Raw genomic sequence first — 24,915 nt, 5'->3', positions numbered from 1 at the left:
AGAATTTAGGAAGTCATTGTGTATTGCTGTCTCTATGGAAGGGAGTCAATGATATAAGAAATGAACGTATTACATTGAGAGAAGTATTACATGGAGCGATTTCTTATAAGAAGTTCCAGGAACTTTGCCTCTGCGATGGCAGAGATATCGGTGTTTCTTAGATCACAGCTTCAAAACTAAGATATATACCGACGGGTATATATATATATATATATATATACAGAGAGAGAGAGAGAGAGAGAGAGAGAGAGAGAGAGATAATAACGGTAAAATATTTGCTAACGGAAAGAGTCCGGTTCGAGCAATAAATAACTAAAGAGAATACTTATTAAGAAGCGCATTATTTTTGCTTTGGGTTATTATCAAGTGGCATGTCCCATTGAGTCATTCCATCATACTAGTGGTACATGATACATATGGCAACTTTAATGCACAAGTAAATTTTACTGAGATTAAAAAGGAGTAAGCGGTATAGAAGATGGATGGATAAAAAATAATAATCATTATTCTATCCTGTATTAACCATCTTTCTGTAAAAAGAAATTGTTGTCTAATTTCCACGACAGAATTTATTACGCTTGTTAACGTGTTCTTTAATAAAAGTTACTTGGAATTATTTAATGAACGTTTTTTTTTTTTTAACGAACTCGACTAAGTAATAGCTTTCTAACCGATATATACTTGGTAGTTAAAACAGGTGAGGCAGTTAGCTGCTTAGCAAGCTAGCTCAACAGCTCACATGAAAGTACACATTTTCTTAGCAATACCACGCCTTGATGAATTCTAAGAGCAGTTTATGTGAAACTGAGTTTATACATACTCAGGCACTAGTTAAAAAAAAGTCGATATGGATAATAAACTCGAGGAAAATGATGAAGGAGCTGAAGCGATATCGCTTCAGGGTTGCCAGATTGAGACGCTTCCTTGCATACATGAGCCAGGTGGCCTGTGATATGTTTTGTTATGTATATTAAATTATCATGCATAATTACATCGAGTTGGTGGATAGTGTATACCAAATTGAGCGAATTGTTTTTGTTTATTTATTTATTTAAAAAAATGTCGTGGTTTATGGAGTTTCCTCAATCTGGCAACCCCAACGCAGCTACGAGAGGAGTAATTTAATTAGCTAAAGTAGAAAACGTCAGACTAGCAAACGTTTATATTTGAGAGCTCAGTTTGTTCTCCAGATAATCGTAAAATGAAAAGTAAAATCCTAACTGATTTAGTGTACATTAGATTTCATGTAGCTCGTGATGCAGTGTTATTTGTGATTATAATGTTTTTGGTGAACTTTGCTCTGCTGTCTGTTTGCAGCAGCTCCTTCTAGTGGACGAGAGGAGAAATTACATTCTCCTGATTTTTTCTAAACTGGTAAAATAAATATTCTGTGATAAATTTTCGAATTAATTTAGCTGAAGTCGGATGACTTACTGGTGGCAGATAACCAAAAATGGGTCTATGTAATTGGTTAAAAACAACAAGAACAACAACAACCACCAAAGTTTAAGTAGCATCAGGTCAATTGTAAAGGAGGTACACAGTTTACACAATCCAGAAAAGAATATCAGATATCTTTAAATAAACAGTTAGGAATATTTTTTATCATTATTGCTGTCATTATATATGATAAGTGAGTGAAATATATAAATAAACATGAAGCACACACCTTAGTATTCTTTGTAGACTTTCTGCGCCAATATAATATAAAACGCACAATCCATTTATACTTTGGGAATAATACGTATAAATGATTAATGTAGGGACTTAGATGTCATATCTAAATATTTCATATGAAAAAAAGTCATGTTGTGTAGATTTTGGGCTAGTCTTTTTATTTGTTTATTATCTCGTTTGTACAGTGGCTAATTGGTTAGCACGTTTGTTTCACACCTCTAGGATTGGGGGTTTGATTCCCGGCTCCGCTCTGTGTGTGCAGAGTTTGCATGTTCTCCCCGGTTTCCTCCGGGTGCTCTGGTTTCCTCCCCCAGTCCAAAGACATGCGTTGTAGGCTGATTGGCATTTACAAATTGTCCATAGTGTGTGAATGTATGTGATTGTACCCTGCAGTGAGTTGGCACCCTGTCCAGGATGTCCCCTGCCTCGTGCCCTGAGTCCCCTGGGACAGGCTCCACGCTCCCCACAACCCTCTGTAGCTAAAGCGGTATAGTGGATGGATGGAAAAACGTTTTTATTCTACCAAATAAATATAAGTGTACTGGTTGTTACGTTGACCAGTAAAATGCACTGTGAATAATATAAACCCATTCGTATAATTTTAAAACAAAAACATAATATTGAAAATAAATATTTTCACAGCTTAAAAGATTTTGTGTGATTTACTTTTTAAAATAGTTTTCATTTCGCCAGGTAAATCTCTAACATAAAACTCTAAAATTGGTTGTTATTTTAACCAATAATAATAATTAAAAAAAAGCCAAATTGAGGTGCAGCCAATCAGGTACAGTTATAATCCGAATAACTTCCGCAAACATGGCCGCCCAAGAAAAGGCACAAGGATGAATACTAAATACCTCCCTACTCCCTTTGCAAGTGCACTATGTACGATAGAGAATAACGGCTTCTATGCACTATGTAGTGCACTAAATTTCTAACACACCGCTATTTAGAATTCAGCCATGTTGATAAATAAAACAACCAGCTCAAAACAAATACTGTTGAGAAAACTTTGACCCTGCCACAGAGGTAAATCTAACAGCGATAGCGCTTATGTTTTTCTCTCTAACAACAAGCGGAAAAATATTGTATCATTCGTTCACTAGTGATATGTTTATGTTTCAATGCTAAGTGAACGACAAGGCGTTTAATGTTCAAGTAATCAGTTGAGGTAGTGCATAAATGGGGGGAATAAAAACCTCCAACTGGAGTGCAATAATGCATTGTAATATAATACAGTAATGTAATACAGTGTGTTGTGTAATTTATTTAACGTGTGTTAGCAGTCCTACAGTAATGACTAAACGTTGTAGCCTTTAACCCAGATGAACTCTCACCCAGTAAGCAGTGTTTCCTCTACTGTCCACTGCATAAAGATAATAATCAGCCTCAAATACCAATCCAGGAAACTTTGCACACAGCAAATGCTTTATTAAGAACTGCACTCTTTGGTCATTATGAGGTTCATCAGTCATGTAATTGTAGTGTTGTAGGTATACAATTACTAACTGTAGCCCATCTTTTGTTCAACAATTTCCCAGCCCCACTACTCTAGCTATCAGTTTGAAAGGGACCACCACTGCTATTATTTGGGAAAGGGATCATCCTTAGCAGTGACACTGACACAGTAGTGTGTGTGTGTGTGTAATGAGTGTATCTAGGTGCAGCTGTGTTGCTGAGATTTTTTAAACACTTCTGTATCACTTCTGGGCTGAGAAACAGTCCATCATCCAAAAGCGCCCAAGGCCAGAGTTTGATTAACACACTAAAATTCAATTCAATGTTATTTGTATAGCGCTTTTTACAACGGTCATTGTCTCAAAGCAGCTTTACAGAAATATATAAACACAGGATACAGATTTTAAGTGTGTGGATTAATACCAATTGAGCAAGCTGTTGGCAACGGTGGTGAGGAAAAACTCCCTAAGAGATTAAGAGGAAGAAACCTTCAGAGGAACCAGACTCAGAAGGGAACCCATCTTCATCTGGGTAACAACGGATAGTGTGGAAAAAAAGTAAAGTGAGCTGTAGTCTGTAACTCGGGCATGTGTAATAAATTAAGGCGCAAATCCATGTTTAAACCCCAATGCCGCGGCTGTCATGATACACTCCTTACACACCAGTACAACACACTTCCGTGACACGAACGTCAAATCATATGAGTATTGACATGTTTGGAAAGGTCATAAAACATTTTGTATTGACTCAACATGTCTAACGTGATGTTTGGACATTTGATCCAAGCAGCAATGTTGGTGAATTTGTTTATCATATATATATATATATATATATATATATATATATATATATATATATATATATATATATATATTTTAACAAAAGAAATAATGTGACATTGAGTATTATTGTAATAGGACACTCCACTAACACTCTTGTCATTATTCATAGGTAATGTTAAGGGCTGTGACCAAGTGCCTTCTGACCAACCCTGTTGCTGGTGGAAGAATGATGTCACACGGCAGTTTCGCTGGAAAAGTTGCCATAGTTACTGCGTCCACTGATGGGTATACGTACTATAGTTGCCATAGTTACAGCACCCACAGATAATGTCACGTTGGTGCAGCACTCACTGTAATTTTCTCCAGTCACGGATCTTAATTTTAGATTCAGCAACATAAGTGGTGGTCATGGCTAGACAAGCTACAGACAAAGTATTAATCCACAGTTGTTAATAACCATGCACTGTCTGTGTTTTCAGGATTGGCTTGGCAGCTGCACAGGCGCTGGGGAGAAGCGGGGCTCACGTTGTCGTGAGCAGCCGTCGACAGGCCAACGTGGACAAGGCTGTGTCGCTGTTACGCAGCGAAAACATCCAAGTTACCGGCACTACTTGTAACGTGGGAAACAAAGAGGAAAGAGAAAAACTGATCGACATGGTGAGCGCTCTGCGTGTTTCTCACGAAACAATACAACCCTTCATATTTTTAGAGAAGATATGTACCGCTTGTTTTTTTTTCCTCGCAGACTGTGGAGCAGTGTGGTGGTATTGACATACTGGTCTCTAACGCAGCTGTGAACCCGTTCTTTGGAAACATCTTAGAATCCACAGACGAGGTCTGGACTAAGGTGAGGCTCGGAGTTCTTGTAGATTTTCTATACATATACACTCACCAGCCTCTTTAATAGGAACATCTTGACCCCTGTTTATTCATGCAATTATCCAGTCAGCCAGTCATGTTTCAGCAGTGCAGTTTATACAATAAGGCAGAAACAGGTTCACATCATAATCAGACATCAGAATGGGAGGAAAGTATGATCTCTGTGACTTTGGTCATGGCGTGGTTTGAGAATTTCAGAAACTGCTCAATCCGCTTCAAGGTGTGCATTCTGAGATGCTTTTCTGCTCACCACATGGAAATAGTATAATAATAAATAATAAACTTTATTTTTATATAACGCCTTTAAAGCAGCTTCTCAAGGCACTTTACATAATAAGAAAATATCAAGAAAAAACACAGATAACACAAAGCATACAAAAACAAAAAACAAACTTGAATACAAAATGGTTAAAACCATTAAGAAAAAGCTAACCTAAAAAAAATTGTTTTTAGGTTAGATTTAAAAATGCTCAAATTCTGTCCATCTCTAATATGAGCAAGGAGCACATTCCAGAGTCTAGGACCATAGGACGAGAAAGCCCTTTCCCCTACAGATCGCAACCGTGTCTGTGGGACAGCCAGTAAACCAGCTTGAGAGGAGCGTAAATGACGCTTGGGAGTATATAAAGTTAAACATGGTGGTTATTAGCGTTACTGTAGCCTTTCCTGCCAGCTTGAACCAGTCATCAACAAGGCGGTTCGACCTACAGATCTGCCTCTCACTGGAATTTTTTTTTTGCACCATTCTGTGTAAACTCGAGAGTCTGTTGTGTGTGAAAATCCCAAATCAGCACCAACAACCATGCCATGGCCAAAGACATTAAGGTCATATTATTTCCTCATTCTGATGTTTGATGTGAACATTAACCGAAGCTCTTGACCTGTGTATGCACGGTTTTATGCACTGCAATGCCGACACGTTTGGCTGATTGATTAACTGTGTAAATGCCCATAGTTGCAGGTGTTCCTATTAAAGAACAAGGTGCTTTTAACAATAGCATTGTTTTTTTAAAAGGAGCATGTTAATTATGCCTAGTAGTTTAACTGGAAATAGGGAAATGATATGAGGCAATATCACATAGCAGGATTTTATTCATACTATCTCACCTGCTGCTTCACTGTTATTTAACCTGTTTCTTAAACCTTCATGTGTCACCTGTTTGCATTCTTGTGGTCTTGTTTTTCAGATATTAGATGTGAATGTGAAGAGTTCTTTCCTTCTGACCAAACTTGTCGTGCCTCACATGCAGAAAAGAGGGTGAGAGAATTTTTTTTTTTTAAAGGAATAAAGAATCCCTTGAGGACTAAACAGTTGTTTCAGCAGTCGTTCCTCTGATTGTGATATTGACTAGTGTTCTCCTTTTCAGAGGAGGCTCAGTGGTGTTTGTATCTTCAATAGGAGGCTACCAGCCAATGGCGGTGAGAGCTATATGTACTGTAAAGTGATACAAGAAATAATATTAAGATAAATGACTCACTTCACTGAATGAGTCATGTATCCATCACGTACGTCTTGCACGAATCATGTTTGTTTTTTGGGACAACTTTGTGGCGTGTGTATTAGGGTCTGGGTCCGTACTGTGTGAGTAAGACAGCACTGTTGGGTCTAACTCGAGCTCTCGCTCCTGAACTCGCTCACAGTAACATCAGGGTCAACTGTGTGGCTCCAGGAATCATCAAGACACGCTTCAGTTCTGCTGTGAGAATTTATACACTCTTTATGAATTACTTTCTAGATCTTGAATACTTTTATTATTTTTTTAAAACAACAAATTGAGTAGTAGTTATTTCTGTCTCATCTCGAACATTAGAAAGCATGTATTTGTTTTAAACCCGCTATGTTGTTGCAGATTTGGCAGAGTGAAGAAATCACCTCAGAGTTTCTGAAGATGCTATGCATTAAAAGGTATCTGAACTTTGCTGGAAGAGCAAAAAACTAGTGACATCACCCTTTATACTGAAGTTGTAAAGCATGTGGCAAAAAAAAAAAAAAAAAAAAAAAAACACTGCATTGTTGCTTCATTCTGCCATAATCATCTGATCAAACACTAAAACAAAGTGTGAAGTTTAGTGGCATAGCTGTAAATATAATTGAAAATTTTAAACGGATGTAATATTGTATATAAAAATGATGTGAATGATTTGCTCTTAGGTTGGGGAAACCAGAGGACATCGGAGGAGTGATTGCTTTCTTGTGTTCAGACGAGGCCTCATACATCACCGGAGAGACTATTACTGTCACAGGTGGCATCAACTGCAGACTATAAAGGGGACGATGTGTCAGGACAGGCGCAGGACATAGAAAAATGACTTGATAAGCAATTAGAAAATAATCACACATTTTTGTATAAAATTGTTCTACAGATATTCAAATGTATAATTTAGTATTATTAGGGGCATATGAAATTGTGCACCTTTTAATAATAATAAAAAAAAATTAACCATTTCCCCCTTGAGCTTCTGATTTTGTTTTTAAAGAGTGAGTTTTTAAATGTGAAAATTAACAAATTTTATTTTCAGCTATAAAACACACCATAAAAACACTTTCTGGTTTTACTTTATAAAAGTATATTTATTAATTAATAATAATACAATTTTTACATAGGTAGTATTCAACATGATTATACAAAAAATATATATAAAAACTATACTAAATCATGCATAATTATAGCTAGTCTCACAAAGGATTCGGCATTTATTTAGTAATACGAAGCAAAATTATTAATGTACCTACTGTACAAATTAAAAAACCTCAGAAAAGTTGACCTTGGGAATGCCTACATGTATGGACAAAAAAAAAGAAAATAGAAAGCTACATTAGGGTAGTAAACAGCCGTTTATAATCCAGCCAAATGGTCGTTAAACCGAACCTCATCTATACCCGTTTCCTGGAGAGAGGTGGTCACGGCGGAAGAAGGCAGGAGTCCAGAACTCGTGTAAAGTGGGAATATACGTGTCACTCTTTGTCTTGCAATATCGCTGTGTAAACAGCTGCAAAAAAGCAAATGTTATCGCTCGTATTAATCTAATATTAGTAGGTCTCTTAGAGATTTTTTTTTATACCAAAGTTTTATCACACATTTAGTATAAGTTTATACAGCAAATGTACCAACCCTTCCTTTAACTTTCTCAGTGGCTTCATCTTCCGAATCTACAACAATGTCATCTGTGGATTTAGTTACAGGAGAGGCCGTGTCTGAAAGAAACAGAAAGGTTTATTAAACAGTGGAGATACAGTACCATGAACCTGCATTAAAATTTATATATATAAAAAACAATATTTTTAATATATAATATACATACATATACACACACAATATATAATAAAAATGATATATAAATAAATTTTATATACACATATATCTAATGTATTTATATATAATAATTTTTATTATATATTGTGTGTATATATATATATATATATATATATATAAATAAAACACACACACATACATATATATATTTTGTAATGTTTTCAAGTATTTACTAAACTATAATAATATACTTTACGGTTAGCTTGAAGTTATCTTAATAGAAACTGTTTATGGAGTATTGCCTTGCAATGGACCTTTCTTTGTTTCAGGTTGTTTGAGTCTCTGGCCTTTAAATTAGCTCCACCCCCAGATGTGCTCAGCCCTGCCCCTTTTTTTCCTCAAACTTGCATCTTATAAGTAGTTTTATAGTTGATTCATAGTTCCAGGCAGTGGGGTCAGTGGAAGGGAAAAGGAAGACTGGTCCAAGTTTTTCTCTTACAATTCGCCACACAAACAACATGAACGGAGAAGTTGGTCAAAATATCACTGGTCAACCCAAGCATAACCGGAGTGAGCAGATATGCGAGTTGACAGATATTCACAGACTTCTGCACAACTGATAATTTGTGCCGACAAAGCTATCGTTAATTATAATTACAGGGAAAAGACATGCAAGTTGATTGTGAGGTATTCAATACTGCAACAGAGAAAAACACTGGGAGGTGAAAGACTTTCAGAGAGGACGATGCAACCTAACAATAACGTTCAAGAAAATAGTAGACAAAATAAAAATCCACTTTGAATGACTTGCATATCAAAATGTATAATTAAGATGATCTCTTCAACTATGCAAAATATTAATTTTATGATTCAGTTTGAGTTGTTCTATTGTCATTTTGGGTTTCCTGGATTACCCACAATGCCACTGACTGTACGCTGATAGTGGCGCCAGTGGGAATTCATCTCTACCTAAAGAGAGCGGTGCGGCAGAGCTTTAGTCTTTAGACTGTGCTGAAGAGATTTTACCATTCAGGGACACTATAATTAGGTGGTGATCTAGAAACTTCCGGATCTTACCAATTAGTAAGTGGAGTTAAGTGTTCCCATATTCCTGATCGCTCACCTCCTCATCTGTACACTCTGCTCAAACAGATCAGCTTCTACAAGCTTCAACTGTCATGCTAATATCACTGTCAGCACCGACCATTGTGCTCGTCATTGTAGACTAGCCGAGCCGAGTCTCTGCTGTAACATCACGCAGCTGATTGCGTTATGTAACTTTGAGTCCAATGTTTGCTGTCTCTAATATTTACACTCTGGATTTCTCATTAATGACACTGAATGTAGCTGGAAAACGGCAAGTAAGAAAAGAAGCTGTTGCGCTTTTGTTTGTAGGAGCTAACGGCGAAATCTGCCCGTTATCTGTTAGCCATCACCAACAAACTGGCACCAGAATCACTAAACACATCTCAAATATTTCAATATAAATTGTGGTGTTTCAGGACTTTTCCCATACGAGTACGTTCGAATTACTTTCTGTACCATTTCAGTAGTTCTTACATTTACTCATTTAGCAGACGCTTTTATTCAAAGCGACTTACAAATGAGTTCTTAAAGATTCATTTCCAAAACTGTGGATTCTAAATGATGTTTAACTCATAACTACACATTTACATTACCTGAACTTTCCGTCCTTAAAGGCATGAGTGTAGGGATGCAGGGAGAGCCAGCATATACTCTACATGAAAAGAAAACCCAAATATTATTGAAATATACCAGACAATGTTTATTTAATACCACTATAGAAACATTACTACACTTGTATTAGACATGAGTCCTCTATTTCTCTTCATCTCTGACTTTAGAGAATATTCGACATCTATTTCATTGCATTAATATTTAAGGAGCCTCCCTCACTGCTTATCAATACTGCCGGTCAGGTTCTTCTCAGGGGTTGCGAAGACACAGAGTTTCCTCTTTCGGTTCATGGCATCGACATTTCTTCCAGCAGACACGCCCTCGATGGCAGGTCGTCTTGGAGACACTGTAGTATGCTCCTCATTGGTCGTGGACTTCAGCAACACTGTTTGAGACGAATCTTTCATTTCCAGTCTTGGGATGATGACTCTAAGCGGTTTCATACAGGAAGCAAGGTCAGCACGCAGGCCCTGCTCTTCCTGTGGCTTTGTGTCCTGGGAATTTCTCTGAGATGTCTTGCTGCTACCTTCTCTTTTCCTCTTCCTTCCCAAATCCAGCGTTTTGTCACCGCTTCTCAATCTTCGTTTATCATTTACACCACTCTTCCCGTTACTTCTTGTCACTGGTCTGATTTGAGATTCATCCTCTTCATCGACTTCACTGCTCGTAGGTGTAGGTGTTTGATTGATCACTGTAATCAGCACTTTCCCTACACAGTGTTCCTGGTTTGGAACTTTCTCTAAAATCTCACTCTTCTGACAAGACCTTGTTTTGAACCTCGTGTAATTAGGAACCTTTGTAACTACTTCTTCGCTGTCCTTTTCTGAAATGGATTCTACATTCGGATCGGTTGAAGCTTCACATGGGATGTCTGCCGTTGATATTGAGCCAATAACCGGTTTGATGGGTGACGCGGTTCTTCTCGTTTGCCTCTTATTGGATTTTTGTGTCGACGAGGTGGGACTTTGGATCATGTTCAGTGAGGGAGTAGATCCTGATTGGTTGCTGTCTCGCACTTTGCCTGAGAGAGGGAGGGAAAGTGAAGAGAGGACGGAGTCCCCAATGGAGGACGGAACAGATGCTGGAAAGAGAAAAAGAGAAAGATAGAGGAGAGATAGTATGAGAGAAAAAAAAGAAGGTGGAAGTGCGAAACATCAAGGTTACAAATATTAATCAAACTTTTAGATACTGTCATGACTATTTGATATGTTGTCACCATTCTTACCTGCAGAGCCCAGATGTCCAAGGCATTTCTCGTGCTGGAGTAGAGTCCTGAGGAGTTGTGGTTGTGACGCAGAGCGTGCACACTCCTCCAGAACAGTCGGAGCTGCAGTGAGCCATGAGACAGTCTGAAACATGCAAGAGGTCAACAGTAGGTTTAATTGTAGGATACTCAAGCTGTGATACTAGGTAATACCAAGTGCTGATCAAATACCATATCAGCTTAACTTTTTGTTACAGCGAAGGCCTGAGGGATCAAATCACTACTATAAATACATAAAACTATATACTTTATATATACTTATTTATATTTACAACTTATTTAATCTAATTCAATGTCTTTCTTCACAATGGCAGATACAGCCCCCTCCAAATCTATTGGAACCGAGGCCAATTCATTTGTTTGTGCTATACACCAAAGACATTTGGGTTTGAGATCAAAAAGATGGACACAAGATGAAAATTCAGGATTTCAGTTCATTTACATTGAGATGTGTTAGACAACATAAAACATAGAACCTTTTGTATCAGACCACCTAATTTTTAGGTGAGCAAAAGTATAGGAATAGATCAGTCTTGAAGTAAATTAAATTAAATAACGCTTAATATTTGGTTGCATATCCCTTGCTTGTAATAACTGCATCAAGCTAGCAACCCATTGACATCCCAAAATTGGCTTCTTGTTTTGTGCAGCTTTTCCAGACTTTTACCGCAGCCTCTTTCAGTTGTTATTTGTTTTGAGGGGTTTCTCCCTTCAAGCTCCTCTTCAGGAGGTGAAAAGCTGCTCATTTGGGTTAAGGTCTGGTGATTCACTGGTGAAGTCCTTTGTTGAGTTGGCAGTGTGTTTTGGATCATTGTCTTTTTGCATGATGAAGTTCCTCACGATTTTTGATACATTTCTCTGTAAATCTGTCTTACAATTGTTTCTGTACACTTCTGAATTCATTCTGCTGCTGAGTTACATCATCAATAACAATTAGTGAGCCTGTTCCAGAAGCAGCCATGCAAACCCAAGCTATGACACTACCTCCACCATGTTTCACAGATGAGCTTGTATCATGAGATGGTAAATGGTGCACTTATATAGCGCTTTTATCCAAAGCGCTTTACACTGTCTCATATTCACCCATTCACACACACTCCCACACCAATGGTAGCAGAGCTGCCATGCAAGGCGCGAACTTGCCATCGGGAGCAACTTGGGGTTCAGTGTCTTGCTCAAGGACACTTCGGCTTGTGGAGTCATGCAGGCCGGGAATCGAACCACCAACCCTACGATTAGTGGACAACCTGCTTTACCAACTGAGCCACAGCCGCCCTTTCTTTCTCCACAATTTGGCCTTTCCATCACTTTGGTAGAGGTTAATCTTGTTTCCAGAACTTTTGTGGCTCATCTCAGAATTCCAATCTGACTTTTCAATTATTACTGCTGATGAGTGGTTTGCATCTTGTGGTATGTCCTCTATATTTCTGCTCTCAAAGTCTTCTTCAAATGGTGGATTGTGATACCTTCACCCATGCACTGTGGAGGTTCTTGGTGATGTCACCGACTGTTGTTTTTGAGTTTTTCTTCATAACTCTCACAATGCTTCTGCCATCAGCTGTTGTTATTTTCCTTGGCCGACCCATCCGGTGTCTGTTGCTCAGTACAGCAATGGTTTCTTTCTTTTTCAGGACATTGCAAATTGCTGTACTGACCATACCCAATGTTTGTGCATTGCCTCGGATTGATTTTCCCCCTTTTCTCAGTTTCAAAATGGCTTGCTTTTCTCCCATAGACAACTCTCTAATTTTCATGTTGGCTTATCATTTTTAACAACAAATGCAGTCTTTCAGGTGAAACTGAAGGCTAAAACCAAGAGTAGATATTCAGAGCTATTTATTGTTTAAACAATCTAACAGGTCACACCTGGGTAACAAAGGGAGATAAATACCAGGAGATAAAAGCTAAAATTCTAAACTGTCTTCTCATCTTCATCTTTTGATTTCAAACCCAAATGTCTACAGCAGCCATGCCATTCCAATAGTTTTGGAGGGCAATGTAACTGGAACAATGATTTTCAGGAACAATAAAATAGTTCATATTTCAATATGCGACATCCGATTTGTTGCACAAAGACTAACCTGAGCCAGATCTGGGACTGGAAGCAGCTGGTCCAGTCGGGTCAGAAACTCCCACAGCAGCTTCTCCAGAGCCAAGTCATACTGAGGCCCATACTGAGAGTCAAACTCTTTCTGAGGTACCAATGTGTTTAAAAAAATAAATTAAGTCAGACCTGTGTAAGTACATGCTTGTATGAGAGAGAGAAAAAATGCTACAAAGAAAGACAAGAATGACAAGAGAGAGTAAATCAGTAAATGCTGATTTGACTCCATCAATATTCAACCTTTTATCCAGAGTCTCACCTTGAAGAACTGCTCTCTCTCTGCTGGGTTCTCCAGCAGAGTCTGCACATGTGTGTGGAAGTTCTTCACAGCCATCTCCACTTTCTGATCAAGTCTCGTTCTCTACAAATGGCAGATACAGAAGGGAGAGTCATCATCAATGCATTTGCATCATCAATTCATTCGAGCTGCACTGGTTTCTTCTTTGAAAATCTTTTCAAAATCTTTCAAATCATGCAGAAGCTTTTTATACAAGTAATTTAAAAAAAGGAAAACAACCTTGCTCACATGGTCATGACCACCTTCTTAGTAGCATCATGGTGTTATTATAAAGTGGCATTGTTGTGGAATACAGTGGTTCTCAAAATAATGAGCCTAATCTTTGAAATGAAAATGGGGGTGGGGTGCTGGAATTTTAATTTAAACAGTTTCTGGCTGCAAAATATTTGAGAACCGTGGTGTAATGGAGTGAGTGTAAAAAAAAATAAAAAATAAGCAAGAAGCCAGAGAGAGAGACACACACACAGAGAGCACGCACGAGAGAGAGAGAGAGCACGAGAGGGGTTAATGGCCACTCACTGTACTGCTAGGCAGGGCGGGAGCACGCAGTCTGTCTAGCTGGGAAAGAATGAGCTCAGGGTCAGGAGACTGGGCCACACGGAACTGCTCCAGGATCAGCTACACAAAGAACACAAACAACAAACTTACTAATGCAACCCTATTAAATACAAAAGCTCAACTAGAGAAGTAATCCCTAAGATTAGACCCGCTACTTCGATCCCTGTAAATATTAGAAATCGAACCGATCCGACAGTATCAGGCTGAGAACCACAACAAAAAGAAAAAGATGGCTCATAAATGGAATTGGATTCAGAATTGTTTTTGTTAGGACTGACTTTTATTTTAGTCATACTTTACTATATTTGCAGAGTAAATGATTTTTTGTGTGAAATCTGCAGTTTTGTCCAGGTCATGTTTTAGTTATGTATTTTGTTCCTGTACTTTTTATTTAACCCTGTCCAGGGTGTACCCCGCCTTGTGCCCCATGCTCCCTGGGATAGGCTCCAGGTTCCACCGCGATCCTGAAAAGGATAAGCGGTATAGATGATGGATGGATGGACTTTTTATTTATATACATATTAAATGTTTTGTTTTGTTTTAAATATTAGTAAAACATTATTGAATAGGTAGTGATATCAGCTGATTCTCAAGCAATTTCTAGATACTGTTCAAAAATAAATAATTTCCACAACAGCATTAAATATCACTGATTAATGGATACTGTGATTATGGGCCTGAATTATTTGCTCTTTTTTCACCATTCTCGACTGAATTAAATGTGAACCAAGTTGTGAATAGTACAATAGAGTGGTTTGTGTTCATTGTTTAGTCATTATTTATTCATTTAAATTATTTAGGCAGATTTTTAATGTAGCATGTATGCACAGCTTTTGCAAACATGTCATGGTTATATTGCATTAAAAATGACAGCTGTTGAGTTAATATATGTTTTGAAAGTTGCTTCCCTCACACAGTTAACTGATGGTTAAAAACAACACAAATGTAGCTTATATGAACTAATAAGAATGTTTATGTAATGAATAGAGCATACATTACATCAACATTCTTATCATGTTGTGCTGTGACTGCTAACTCATAACTGAGGAATAAAACACAACAGTGTGTGGTGATATAAGACAATATTCCTCTTAATCTAAAGGAATTTGCCAACAATTACTTGACAAGTTGTATATTTATTTGTTTATAGTTACAGTTAATGTTGTGGAACACCTACAAAACAAATACGACCTCTTATCACTTACAATACAGGTCTGAATTATGGAGCTGAACCAAGCATGACTAGGAAAAACACCCAATGTCTAACAGAAATACACTGACGTGACTAACAGACACAAGTGTAGTTTGGTGTCTCAGCACGCTGAGCTGTTATATTCCTTACATGCGATCCAACTCCATGACTCATCTTAAATCTCACCCGTGCCCGCAGACCCACGCTCAGCTTGGCCTGGTGTCTATAACTCAGCAACCCAGGTACAGTCTCTGAGACAGATGTCACAAACTCTTCCAGCTTTCCGTAGTGCATCACGTCCCTCTGCTGCATCACTTTCCACATGGCCGCCGAGACCAATCTCAGAGGAGGAGCCAAAAGCCGAAGGGAATCGATAGGTAAAGCTTCGTCTATTCGGAAGAGGAAATTACAGAGAACTGATATGAGAACTCTGATCTGATGATGTTACCCTCATGAGCCAGGTCTCCATAAACTTCTGCTCCTTTTAATTTATTTGAAACATAAGGTTATATAAATAGATCAATGGACAAGACGGGAAAATGTCTAGACTAATTACGTCATTTTGGCTTTGGTAATTCGGTCAGGAAGTGGACTAGAATTTTGACTTCTGGTGTTAATGATCTAAGGTGAGATCACCAACTAGTCCTAATACACACATTAACATGACTGTTACACAAACCATCTGATTTCAACTACACCCAAGATAATAAAGACGAGCAAACCGGTATTAAACATTAACCTAGAAGAATCTGTTAAAGGGCAGTGTAAACAATCTTAAATGACTTCTATCAAAAATACACTTATTATAACATTTATTTTTATTTGATTCTTTTTAAATTTGAGCGCTTACTAAAGCTTGCATACCTAATGTGATATTTATCTGTTCTTAACTGACATAACCTTATCTCATGAGATATAGAAATTTCATTATTAACAAAGGTTCCTGTGTTTGTTTCTGTAAAGCTGCTTTGAGACAATGTCCACTGTAAAAAGCGCTATACAAATAAAATATAATAAAATTGAATTGAATAGTAATAAGCGGTTATATTCTTCGTCTATTCCAGCCCATTTACAAGACCACATACCTTTGTTGTTGTTGTTGTTGTTGTTTTTACTGCGTGTTGTTCCTGACCTCATTTCGCGGCTGTCAAATATCTAACGCTTTCCAAATATTTACTGATGTATTAAAATAAAATCTAACGTTTTAGTTTTCCTAAAGTCAAATTATCATATCCAACTCGAATGACAACCGATCACAAACAACTATTCAATTACAATGTATTCATTTAAAGCATAACAAGACAAATGTAAACAACAGGAATCCTCTACAGGTTTTTGGCTCCTATTTTTCGCGCCGCGCCACGCCAAATTGCCGAGGCAACTGTTTCCGGTTAAAAGGTCACGCGTCCGGTCGCGTTTCAAGTAGCGTGTTCAATACTGTAGTCCTCTATTATTTTTGGAATTCAGCTGATTGACTACATTTCCGGTCTCTGTTTTATATTTGTGATTCACAAATATACAGTGAGATCCACAAATAAATAAAACGAGATGCACAAATATCTTGCAGTTGGCAAATATACAGGAAGAATTCCAGTAAACTGGCCCAGTTAAACTTAGAAGCATTTATTTACTGGTCTGTGAAAATCAAACAGAAAATCAAACAAAGCAACAAACAGAAAACTGAGACCAGAAAGCTTTAGGTAGGAAATAAGACATGCTTTGGTATATTCAGTACTGAATTCAACCCCCAATCCTGGCAGTACGAGGCAAATGTGCCAACCTTTTAGTATAGTGAAAAGAAATTATTTTACAAGAGTGCTGAGTAAATGCATTTCCACACATGAAGTGATCAAGCGAAACAGTACTGTAGTATAAAAGCATGAAATAAGAATTCAAATTCACTAAATTTACCAGTGAAATAGTAAAACAGATATTCTGCACAAGCATAAGACTTTTATCACAATTTTTTAACTAAAATTTTAAATCAAAGAGAGGCCAGTTAAATCTGTTCCCCTGTTGCATTCTCCCTGGGACAACATGCACTATGAGTCACAGTTACTGGGAGAACTCATAAAACTGAGACATGTTGAGATCACAGTAGTCCATCCATCCATCTTCTATACCACTTTATCCTTTTCAGGGTCACGGGGAAACCTGGAGCCTACCCCAGGGAGAATCGGGCACGTGGACAGGGTGCTAATCCATCGCAGGGCACAATCATACACACATTCACACACCTATTCATACACTATGGACACTTTGGACATGCCAATCAACCTACCATGCATGTCTTTGGACTGGGGAGGAAACCAGAGTACCCAGCAGTAACCCCCGCAACACGGGGAGAACATGCAAACTCCACACACACAGGGCCACGGTGGGAATCGAACCCCCGACCCTAGAGGTGTGAGGCGAACGTGCTAACCACTAAGGTTGATAGGAGCGCTGATAAATCACTTCCCCATGTGCTCTCATTGTGAAAGCATGCAGTAAAGCCGAAACTTGCAGAGTTCAGAGGAGAAAGAGAGACAGATTACCATCATCACTGTTGAAGTTCAAAGCAATTTCAGCTGTAATATACTGTAATATATAGAGGAAAACTTCCTTTCTACAAGCACCAGGTAACCCAGTTCTCTCTGTGGTCTAGTGTGAAAGAATGAAGTACGAATGAAACTTGCTGAAAACATCATGATTTCGCACTGTAAATGATCTTTATTCATATTTGATTTGTAATGACAAAGTTCCACAATCATAATGTGTAAAAAACAAAACTGCGAAAGGGAACATGTATTTCTGAAATTTGCCAGAAAAAGTCAAATATTTATTTTTATTCTCACCATTTAATAAATGATTAAATCTGTGAGGTGAAAATTCATTCAGTGTTAAATACAGGAGAGATGATCAGTGGTGCTGAATTTTTACCCCCTTCATTTAAACAAGGACTGAAGTAAGGATAGAGTTTCTCAGTGAAAGACTGAGCAGTGAAAGAGTAGATATGAGAGCTGGACTTCACATCATAAAAGGAGACCAGACCCTCCTCATAATCCACAAACACTCCCACTGTCTCCACCTTCTCTCTCAGTGTGAGGGGGACAGGGGGACCAGCACAAGCTGTATACCGATTCTCATTCCTCAGTATCACAGTCCAGAATCCATTCTGAGGTCTCAGTGTAATCTTCCCCTTCCTGTTAATGTTCTCTCTCGCGACTCCTAATGTCCAGTCAGTTTTCCCTCTGACCTGCACCTCATAATACAATCTCCCTGAGGAGAAACTCTGCTTTCCCAGAACACAGACACATTCATCGAACCTCTGTGGTGTATCAGGGAGATCCTGTTCTGTGTCTCCAAGTGTTACTTGTTTTCCATCAGCAGACAGGATGAGATATGGATGAGCTGTATCAGGATCCAGAGTCACATCCACTGAGAGAAACACACAGAGTGAGATGTGAGTTTGCAGATAAAAAATATTAAATCATCATCAGTGGATCAGATTCATTAGGATTTATAAGAGGATTTGTAGAAGATTAAATAATTAAATGTTTTTAAATTATCCCTTGTAAAAAGGAAAAAACTTGTACAGTTGATGGTAGGAGCCTGTCAAAGATGAGAAATATAAAATGTTTTCCTTCTGAAACTTTACTTTAGTCATTTATTTGTATTTGTAAGTTTTGTTCTTCAGGAAAAACATAGAGTCACAGAACATGACAGAAACACACACACACACACACACGCACACGCACGCACACACACACACACACACACACGCACACACACATGCACACACACATAAGCAAACACGTGAAGTCAATGATTGAGACACTGAAATTTAAAAAATATATTTCTAATTGCATGAGAATAAAACTCTTTTGTTTGCCTTGCACGAAAACATTTACCTTTGATAGTCTAAGAACTTAAAGTTTTATCAAGCAGTTAAAAAAACAAAACAATAAAGTTAATCTCTATCCAAACATACATGTTTCCTGCATGACTTTCTTAGTGAAATGTAAGAAGAAGATCAGTCTTTCTAAAGTAGAAAAGGGTTTAAGGGCTTTAGTGCATGGCAGTAATAGGGAGCTATAGTGAGGAGGATAATGAGAGACACTTTAAGACTTCCTTTTAGCTGGAGAGATCTACAGATGAAAATAAGTCTGATGATGCAGTGGTGTAATGCTGATATGTACATTTTAATATGAGAGGAAATCAGAAACCTCACTGTACCTGCATACTGCTGAATCCTCTTCAGTTCTGTGGAAACTAATCACAACAAAACATCACTTTCATTAGATTTAAGATCATTTTAATGAAATACGTTTTAGACTTATGTCTAAAAATTGTTAAATATGAAAGTTTCTCACCTGTTTCCTTAAACTTGTCATTGAGTGTTTTAGGGAGTTTTGCAAAATATATCCTACACAATTTGCTGAGCTGTACTGAGTGTTTCATCTCTTGGATCTTCTTCAGTCGGTCCTGAATCATCTGCTGCACATCTCTGAGTGTTTTCTCCAGCTGTGTCTGAGGACAGAGCAGAAGACAAATAGTTTTGTTAAAAAAAGTGATTTGTCTTAATTTCTCCTCATATGTGGTGTAAGATATAAGTCTTAGTATAGTAAATAATTTCCTCATAATGATTTATTAACGTAAATAATTTTGCATTTTAGAAGTGAAGCCGAATCAGATCATATAGCTGAACAGTGAAGGTTAAAAAGTCCCGGAAATTGAATTCAAAACTTTCCAATCTGATCTACTACTGGATAAATTAGTTCACTTTATCTATAAGAATATACAAAGCTGATGTTAATCATTGTTTCTCACCTTCCTCTCTCTGCTCTCCTCCTCTATAGGAACTACATATGGAACATTCTGGCATATGTAGTCCTCCACGTTCTCCACAGGGTTTATTAGTTTGCGTTTCTTAAGTCTTGGAACATGATTATGAGGTTCTAGATGAGTTTCACACAAACTCAGAACACAATCCAGACAGGATTTCAGGGCCTTCAGCTTCTCTCCAGTGCAGACATCACAAAGAACCTCAGGTTTGTCAGGACCACTTTTCTTCTTGAAGTTATCTGCAATCTCTCTCAGTGTTGTATTTATCTTCAGTTCAGGTCTCTTGGTGAATTTCTCTTTACATAATGGACAGTGACAGTGTTGACTCTTCTCCCACCACTGTGTAAGGCAGCTCTTGCAGAAGTTGTGTCCACATGGAGTGGTGACTGGATCAGTGAACACATCCAGACATATCGAACACTGCAGCTGATCTTCAGACAGGAGACTGCTGGAGTCACAAGAAACTAGGTTTGATAGAACAAAAAAGTTACACATTGTTTATAAATAGTGTAGAAATACTGTAATTAGTTTCAACCTTGTCTCTATACAGTAAACTGCATCTGTAGTGAAGGTGTGAAAATCACAGACCAGAATTTCTACACGTTTTCCTGTACTGATATGAAAAAAGGCTTTTTAATTTAAACTGAAGATTAAAGGCACTTGTTGGGGTTTCATTTAATGTTTGTGTTAAAACATTTTTGTAGAATATCTTTATGAATTTTACAGTCAAGTGTATTTACAAGTGTAGTGTATCTCTTATATAAGACATATGTTACGTTATCCAATGTATTTCTGTTTGCTCTATGTCTGTTTTGTGTGTCTATGTCGGGGGTGGGCTGGGTTTTCTTTTGTCTCCTCCCCTTTCTCTAGGCCCCACCTACTGCATGCATCACGTTCCGGCTTGCTACTGGAAGATCACGTCTTGTCCACGTCGGCTCCGGCCTTGTGCGACAGGATTGGTGCCTGCACGCTTCCGGAAGTGTACTTAAGCCTCGTCAGTCTCCATCCCAGGGCAGATCATTGCCATTGTGTGTACAGAGAGAAGTGCTTTTCGCCTCTGGATCAGTATTTTGCTTGTGTGTGACCATATGTCTGTTTTGACTTTGTTTATGCTCTGCCCCATTACGATTCACGTGATACCCTTATGTATATATATATATATATATATATATATATATATATATATATATATATATATATTGTTAATTAACACACTAATAGTTACCTTTGTAAATAGTGCATGGTTAAGAGTGGTTAGTAGGAAGTCGGCACCATTTATGTTGATTCTTCTTTTCTGTAGTTATTTTAAATGTCGTGGAGCATATGCAAAAAAAAAAAAAAAATTCAAAACCTTTATGTTCATTTCCAGATTCCCAGATTTTTAATGTGCTCTCAGACTTTTTGACCTTACTTTATAATTTACTTTTTTTATTTAATTTAAAAAATAAGACAGGGTTCTATGTTACTGTGGAACTGATTTTGTTTTATATTCATTGTATTTTATTTTTGCATATTTCATTATGGACTTTTATTTTGGTGTTGTCTCCTCATAGACAGGATATTGAGTACATAATATGGGGAGAGTTGTATTGTGGAGAAGAAGAGCGTGGGGACGGAGTGGAGTTGATCCTCTCCCTAGTTTTTCACTCTGTTCACAATAAAAAAGTTCAATGTACTCGATATTTCAAGTCCATCATCATTATTTAAATTGCAGAGTTATAATAGAACCCCTGAACCCTCGATCACCTAAACCCCACACCTTAAATTACATTATATATGTTTATCTTTAAAAGTATGTAACAATCATTAAATTAAAGTCTAATTACAACAATTTCAGCATGATTATTTGAGCTGATCACAATTAATAATTATATTTCATAATCATATGTTTTAATTTAGCTACATATATTCAGTTATATATAAATTACTGGCAAACATAAGATTTAATCAAAACATTTTTTGTGAAAAGAATCAATAAAGTATTTGTAACTTTGATTTGTGGAATTAAACAGTAATATTTAGTGGAGCTGTAGCTTAGCCATAGTACATTATTCAATTACAGATTTTGCTAAAGAATAGTGTATATTATTAGGTAACTTCTGTGTATATGTCATTAACAGGTTCGATATATAATTGTTATTATTTGTATCTTTTCTTTTCAGTTTGTAAAGAAATTTAGTTGAGTTACATATGGAGGGTTTTTTCAGACTTTATTAATTATGGACGAACGTGACAGATTTCAGCGAGTATTTCATCGTGCTCATTATTATGATTTATTTAATGTCATTGTGTATGGCTGCAGAGCATCACTGAAATGAATCAATATTTAAGTATTTAAATAATAAACAAAACATTTTGAGTCACATTTAACTATTTTGCCCCAATTTTATTTCAGTATTATTAATTTATTGTCACTTTTAACTACATATCCAATTATTGAATTATTTAATTATATCAATAAATATTTAAACAATAAAGTTAAAATATTCCTCCATAGTTACACGATCTGTGTCAATAGATTGCTTTATAAGATGTTTGTGTTTTAGTGCACAAGAGTTATTTTTATATGAAAAGAGACGCATAAAGTCAACTGAAAAGACAAACCATTCACTGAGATTATTTGTATAATTTCAGCCCAAATTCTATAATAGTGACAGTCCTTCATTAAATGATGTAGAACATCCACCATGCAGCACAAGCACTTGTGAATTGTTACTATAGAAACAGTAACTTACAACTATGTAACTATTTAATAAATAGAAATTAAAATCACATATAAGCTATATAACTTACATGATTCTAGCTTATCCATGCTCCTCTTTCTTCTGCCTTTTGTTGGTGATGAAGATTCAGCCATTTCCTTCCTCCTGTGTTTTGAATCTTTTCAGTAAGAAATCACATGATTCAGTTCACACATGTAACAGTATGAGGTGATACTGATTAGTCTGTTTGACTCAGCATGCCTGTCTGCAGTGTTAAACATAAGCAGTGACACTGGAAGCATTTAGACTGTGATATAAAACACACGTAAACATTCTTCATCTTCATTAGATTGTAATAAACACAGAATTTCACTGATCATTCTCACAGCTCTCAGCTCACTAACTGTATCATTCAGTTTCTCACTTCCTGATATGTTTGTAGAAGTGTTTATGTTTCACCCAGTGCTCACCTCTGTACTTCTAACACACACACACACACACACACACACACACACACATTTACACCTTTAATCCAGTTAAAGGTAAAATTGTATTTTAACTTGTATTTAAGTGTTCATGCTGGAATCAGTTCAACACTCCACTTTTGAGCAGTTAATAAAATTGTGTCTCTGGTGTCTGATATTGTTAACATATGCAGTTTATCCTGATAAATCACACACTGACAAAACCAGTGAACTATAAAACATTCACTGAAGTACATACCTTTATTTTACTTGCCACTTTTCAGGGATTGAGAATTGTCTGTATTTATATTCCAGAGTCAGTGAATATCCTGCAGTTAATTTCAGAAATTAATGTGAAAATAAGGGTTTCTTCTCGATGGGAGCTAACTGCTTTACACTTTCCGTTTAGTACTGGAATAAAGTTGGTTTGACGTTGGACGTTCGATATTCGGATATACGGAAATTAAGGGACCGTCTCTAAAGTTACATAGTACATTGTTAAACACGTTTCAACTTCAATAGCATTTGAAGGGAATGACTTACAGTCATATAACCAACTGTAAAGTGTTCATCATGTGCGTCATACCTGACACCTAGATGAACACTTTACAGTTGGCTATATGACTGTAAGTCATTCGCTTCAAATGCTATTGAAGTTAGAAACGTGTTTAACAATGTAGTATGTAACTTTAGAGACGGTCCCTTAATTTCCGTATATCCGCGAATATCGAACGTCCACCGTCAAACCAACTTTATGCCAGTCACTTACGTCACTTCCTTGTTCACTTCGTAGTGGTTGATGAAGGGGCAGTTCCACATATGATCACAAGATTATTGTAATTATCGGATAAGATCGTTTTCTCCTGGGCTACGTCATTTCATCTCTGTACCAGAAGATGGCAGCATTTAAAGCAAATGGAGGATTCATTCATTTATTAACTCATGATCACATGGATCACATGCTGGAATTATTTTATTAGTGATTAACAATATTTGGTGATCTTGTATTGTATTGTTGTTGTTGCTTTTGTAATGTTTACTTCTAAATAAATATTCTAAATAAGTATTTTTGTTTTAAGGAGAAACACATTTTTGTTCAGTCGTATCACACAGATCAGCAGATGCTTTTAATACATTTTATTGATCACATTAAATTCTGCAGTTAAAAAAACATTGTGAACTGAATGATGATTTTTGTTAATATTTGAATTGTAATGACAAAGGTCTACAATCACAATGTTAAAAAAACAGACTGTAGAAATGTCAGTATTATAGCTCATGTGCTGGTAGACACCATGGAAAACTCATTTTTGGATTAAAAAAACACCGGATTGCTTTAAACTCTTCCAATGTTGTGCCTAGATGTTAATATGCTATATGCCTTGGGTCTATAAGAAGCACATATTTTAGCCGGGTCACATGACTTTAAGGCTTTAGAAGACACAATAGTTAAATAAAAGTATTTTGACTCATTGTGATCTACATTTCGTGTGAAATGATCAGTATTTATACATTAATACCAAAAGCATGAGCTTATAAAAAAAGATAATAAATGTCTGTCTCATGAATATTCTGGTGTAAAGTGGAGTCCACTGTTGTCTCAATGACTGCAAGTTTCCCAGGTCCTGTGGCTGAAAAACAAGTAAACAACATTTACTTTTTAGAGATGGTTCTTTTCTTCTAGACATCGTTCCATATAAACACGTGCAAAAAAAGAAAAGGTTCTAGGTCCTTCGTCAAAATGTCCAAGAAACATTC

General features: G+C 37.0%; 3 protein-coding genes across 6 annotated transcripts; 1 reads left to right on the top strand and 2 right to left on the bottom strand.

The window, feature by feature from the left end:
• The first annotated feature begins 2,577 nt into the window (after positions 1-2,577).
• Positions 2,578-7,242, top strand: dhrs4 (dehydrogenase/reductase (SDR family) member 4). Its single transcript, XM_053629501.1, has 9 exons — positions 2,578-2,706; positions 4,087-4,202; positions 4,397-4,574; positions 4,663-4,764; positions 5,984-6,054; positions 6,164-6,215; positions 6,361-6,495; positions 6,647-6,702; positions 6,949-7,242. The coding sequence occupies exons 2-9, from the start codon at positions 4,090-4,092 to the stop codon at positions 7,061-7,063; spliced, it is 822 nt and encodes a 273-aa protein (XP_053485476.1). The 5' UTR covers positions 2,578-2,706; positions 4,087-4,089; the 3' UTR covers positions 7,064-7,242.
• A 40-nt stretch (positions 7,243-7,282) lies between these two features.
• tinf2 (TERF1 (TRF1)-interacting nuclear factor 2) lies at positions 7,283-16,532 on the bottom strand. Of its 2 annotated transcripts, none has more exons than XM_053629445.1 (11): positions 16,250-16,532; positions 15,351-15,553; positions 13,934-14,032; positions 13,376-13,477; positions 13,094-13,204; positions 10,974-11,097; positions 9,968-10,829; positions 9,730-9,788; positions 7,910-7,992; positions 7,667-7,787; positions 7,283-7,573 (listed from the first exon to the last, which is right to left on the bottom strand). In XM_053629445.1, exons 1-10 carry the CDS (start codon positions 16,299-16,301, stop codon positions 7,668-7,670), a joined length of 1,815 nt encoding a protein of 604 aa, XP_053485420.1. In that variant the 5' UTR covers positions 16,302-16,532; the 3' UTR covers positions 7,283-7,573; position 7,667. The 2 variants fall into 2 exon arrangements, with proteins under 2 accessions (XP_053485420.1, XP_053485418.1); XM_053629443.1 differs by having other exon boundaries at positions 7,678-7,787.
• Positions 16,533-17,853: 1,321 nt separating this feature from the next.
• Positions 17,854-23,597, bottom strand: LOC128610263 (E3 ubiquitin-protein ligase TRIM39-like). 3 transcript variants are annotated; one of them, XM_053629469.1, is made up of 7 exons: positions 23,417-23,597; positions 22,785-22,871; positions 19,977-20,455; positions 19,520-19,676; positions 19,383-19,418; positions 19,138-19,188; positions 17,854-18,584 (listed from the first exon to the last, which is right to left on the bottom strand). In XM_053629469.1, the coding sequence occupies exons 2-7, from the start codon at positions 22,846-22,848 to the stop codon at positions 18,037-18,039; spliced, it is 1,335 nt and encodes a 444-aa protein (XP_053485444.1). In that variant the 5' UTR covers positions 22,849-22,871; positions 23,417-23,597; the 3' UTR covers positions 17,854-18,036. The 3 variants fall into 3 exon arrangements, with proteins under 3 accessions (XP_053485444.1, XP_053485445.1, XP_053485446.1); XM_053629470.1 differs by lacking the exon at positions 19,138-19,188; XM_053629471.1 differs by lacking the exons at positions 22,785-22,871; positions 23,417-23,597 and adding an exon at positions 20,869-21,111.
• Positions 23,598-24,915: the final 1,318 nt, after the last annotated feature.

The sequence above is a fragment of the Ictalurus furcatus genome, chromosome 7 (genome assembly GCF_023375685.1).
Source record: "Ictalurus furcatus strain D&B chromosome 7, Billie_1.0, whole genome shotgun sequence".
Taxonomy (NCBI): domain Eukaryota; kingdom Metazoa; phylum Chordata; class Actinopteri; order Siluriformes; family Ictaluridae; genus Ictalurus; species Ictalurus furcatus.
Note: the sequence above shows the minus strand (reverse complement) of the source record. Positions and strands in the feature narration are given on the sequence as shown.

Coding starts and splice junctions, on each gene's coding strand:
- LOC128610263 (XM_053629469.1), bottom strand. CDS start 22,848: ATGGCTGAATCTTCATCACCAACAAAAGGCAGAAGAAAGAGGAGCATG. Junction 19,419..19,519: donor TGACAAGTTTAAGGAAACAG/GTGAGAAACTTT, acceptor TGTTGTGATTAG/TTTCCACAGAACTGAAGAGG. Junction 19,189..19,382: donor GAGGATTCAGCAGTATGCAG/GTACAGTGAGGT, acceptor TTTCTACTTTAG/AAAGACTGATCTTCTTCTTA.
- tinf2 (XM_053629443.1), bottom strand. CDS start 16,301: ATGAGGTCAGGAACAACACGCAGTAAAAACAACAACAACAACAACAAC. Junction 11,098..13,093: donor CAGTCCCAGATCTGGCTCAG/GTTAGTCTTTGT, acceptor TGCATGTTTCAG/ACTGTCTCATGGCTCACTGC. Junction 7,788..7,909: donor CTGAGAAAGTTAAAGGAAGG/GTTGGTACATTT, acceptor GCTTTTTTGCAG/CTGTTTACACAGCGATATTG.
- dhrs4 (XM_053629501.1), top strand. CDS start 4,090: ATGTTAAGGGCTGTGACCAAGTGCCTTCTGACCAACCCTGTTGCTGGT. Junction 6,216..6,360: donor GAGGCTACCAGCCAATGGCG/GTGAGAGCTATA, acceptor CGTGTGTATTAG/GGTCTGGGTCCGTACTGTGT. Junction 6,496..6,646: donor AGACACGCTTCAGTTCTGCT/GTGAGAATTTAT, acceptor ATGTTGTTGCAG/ATTTGGCAGAGTGAAGAAAT.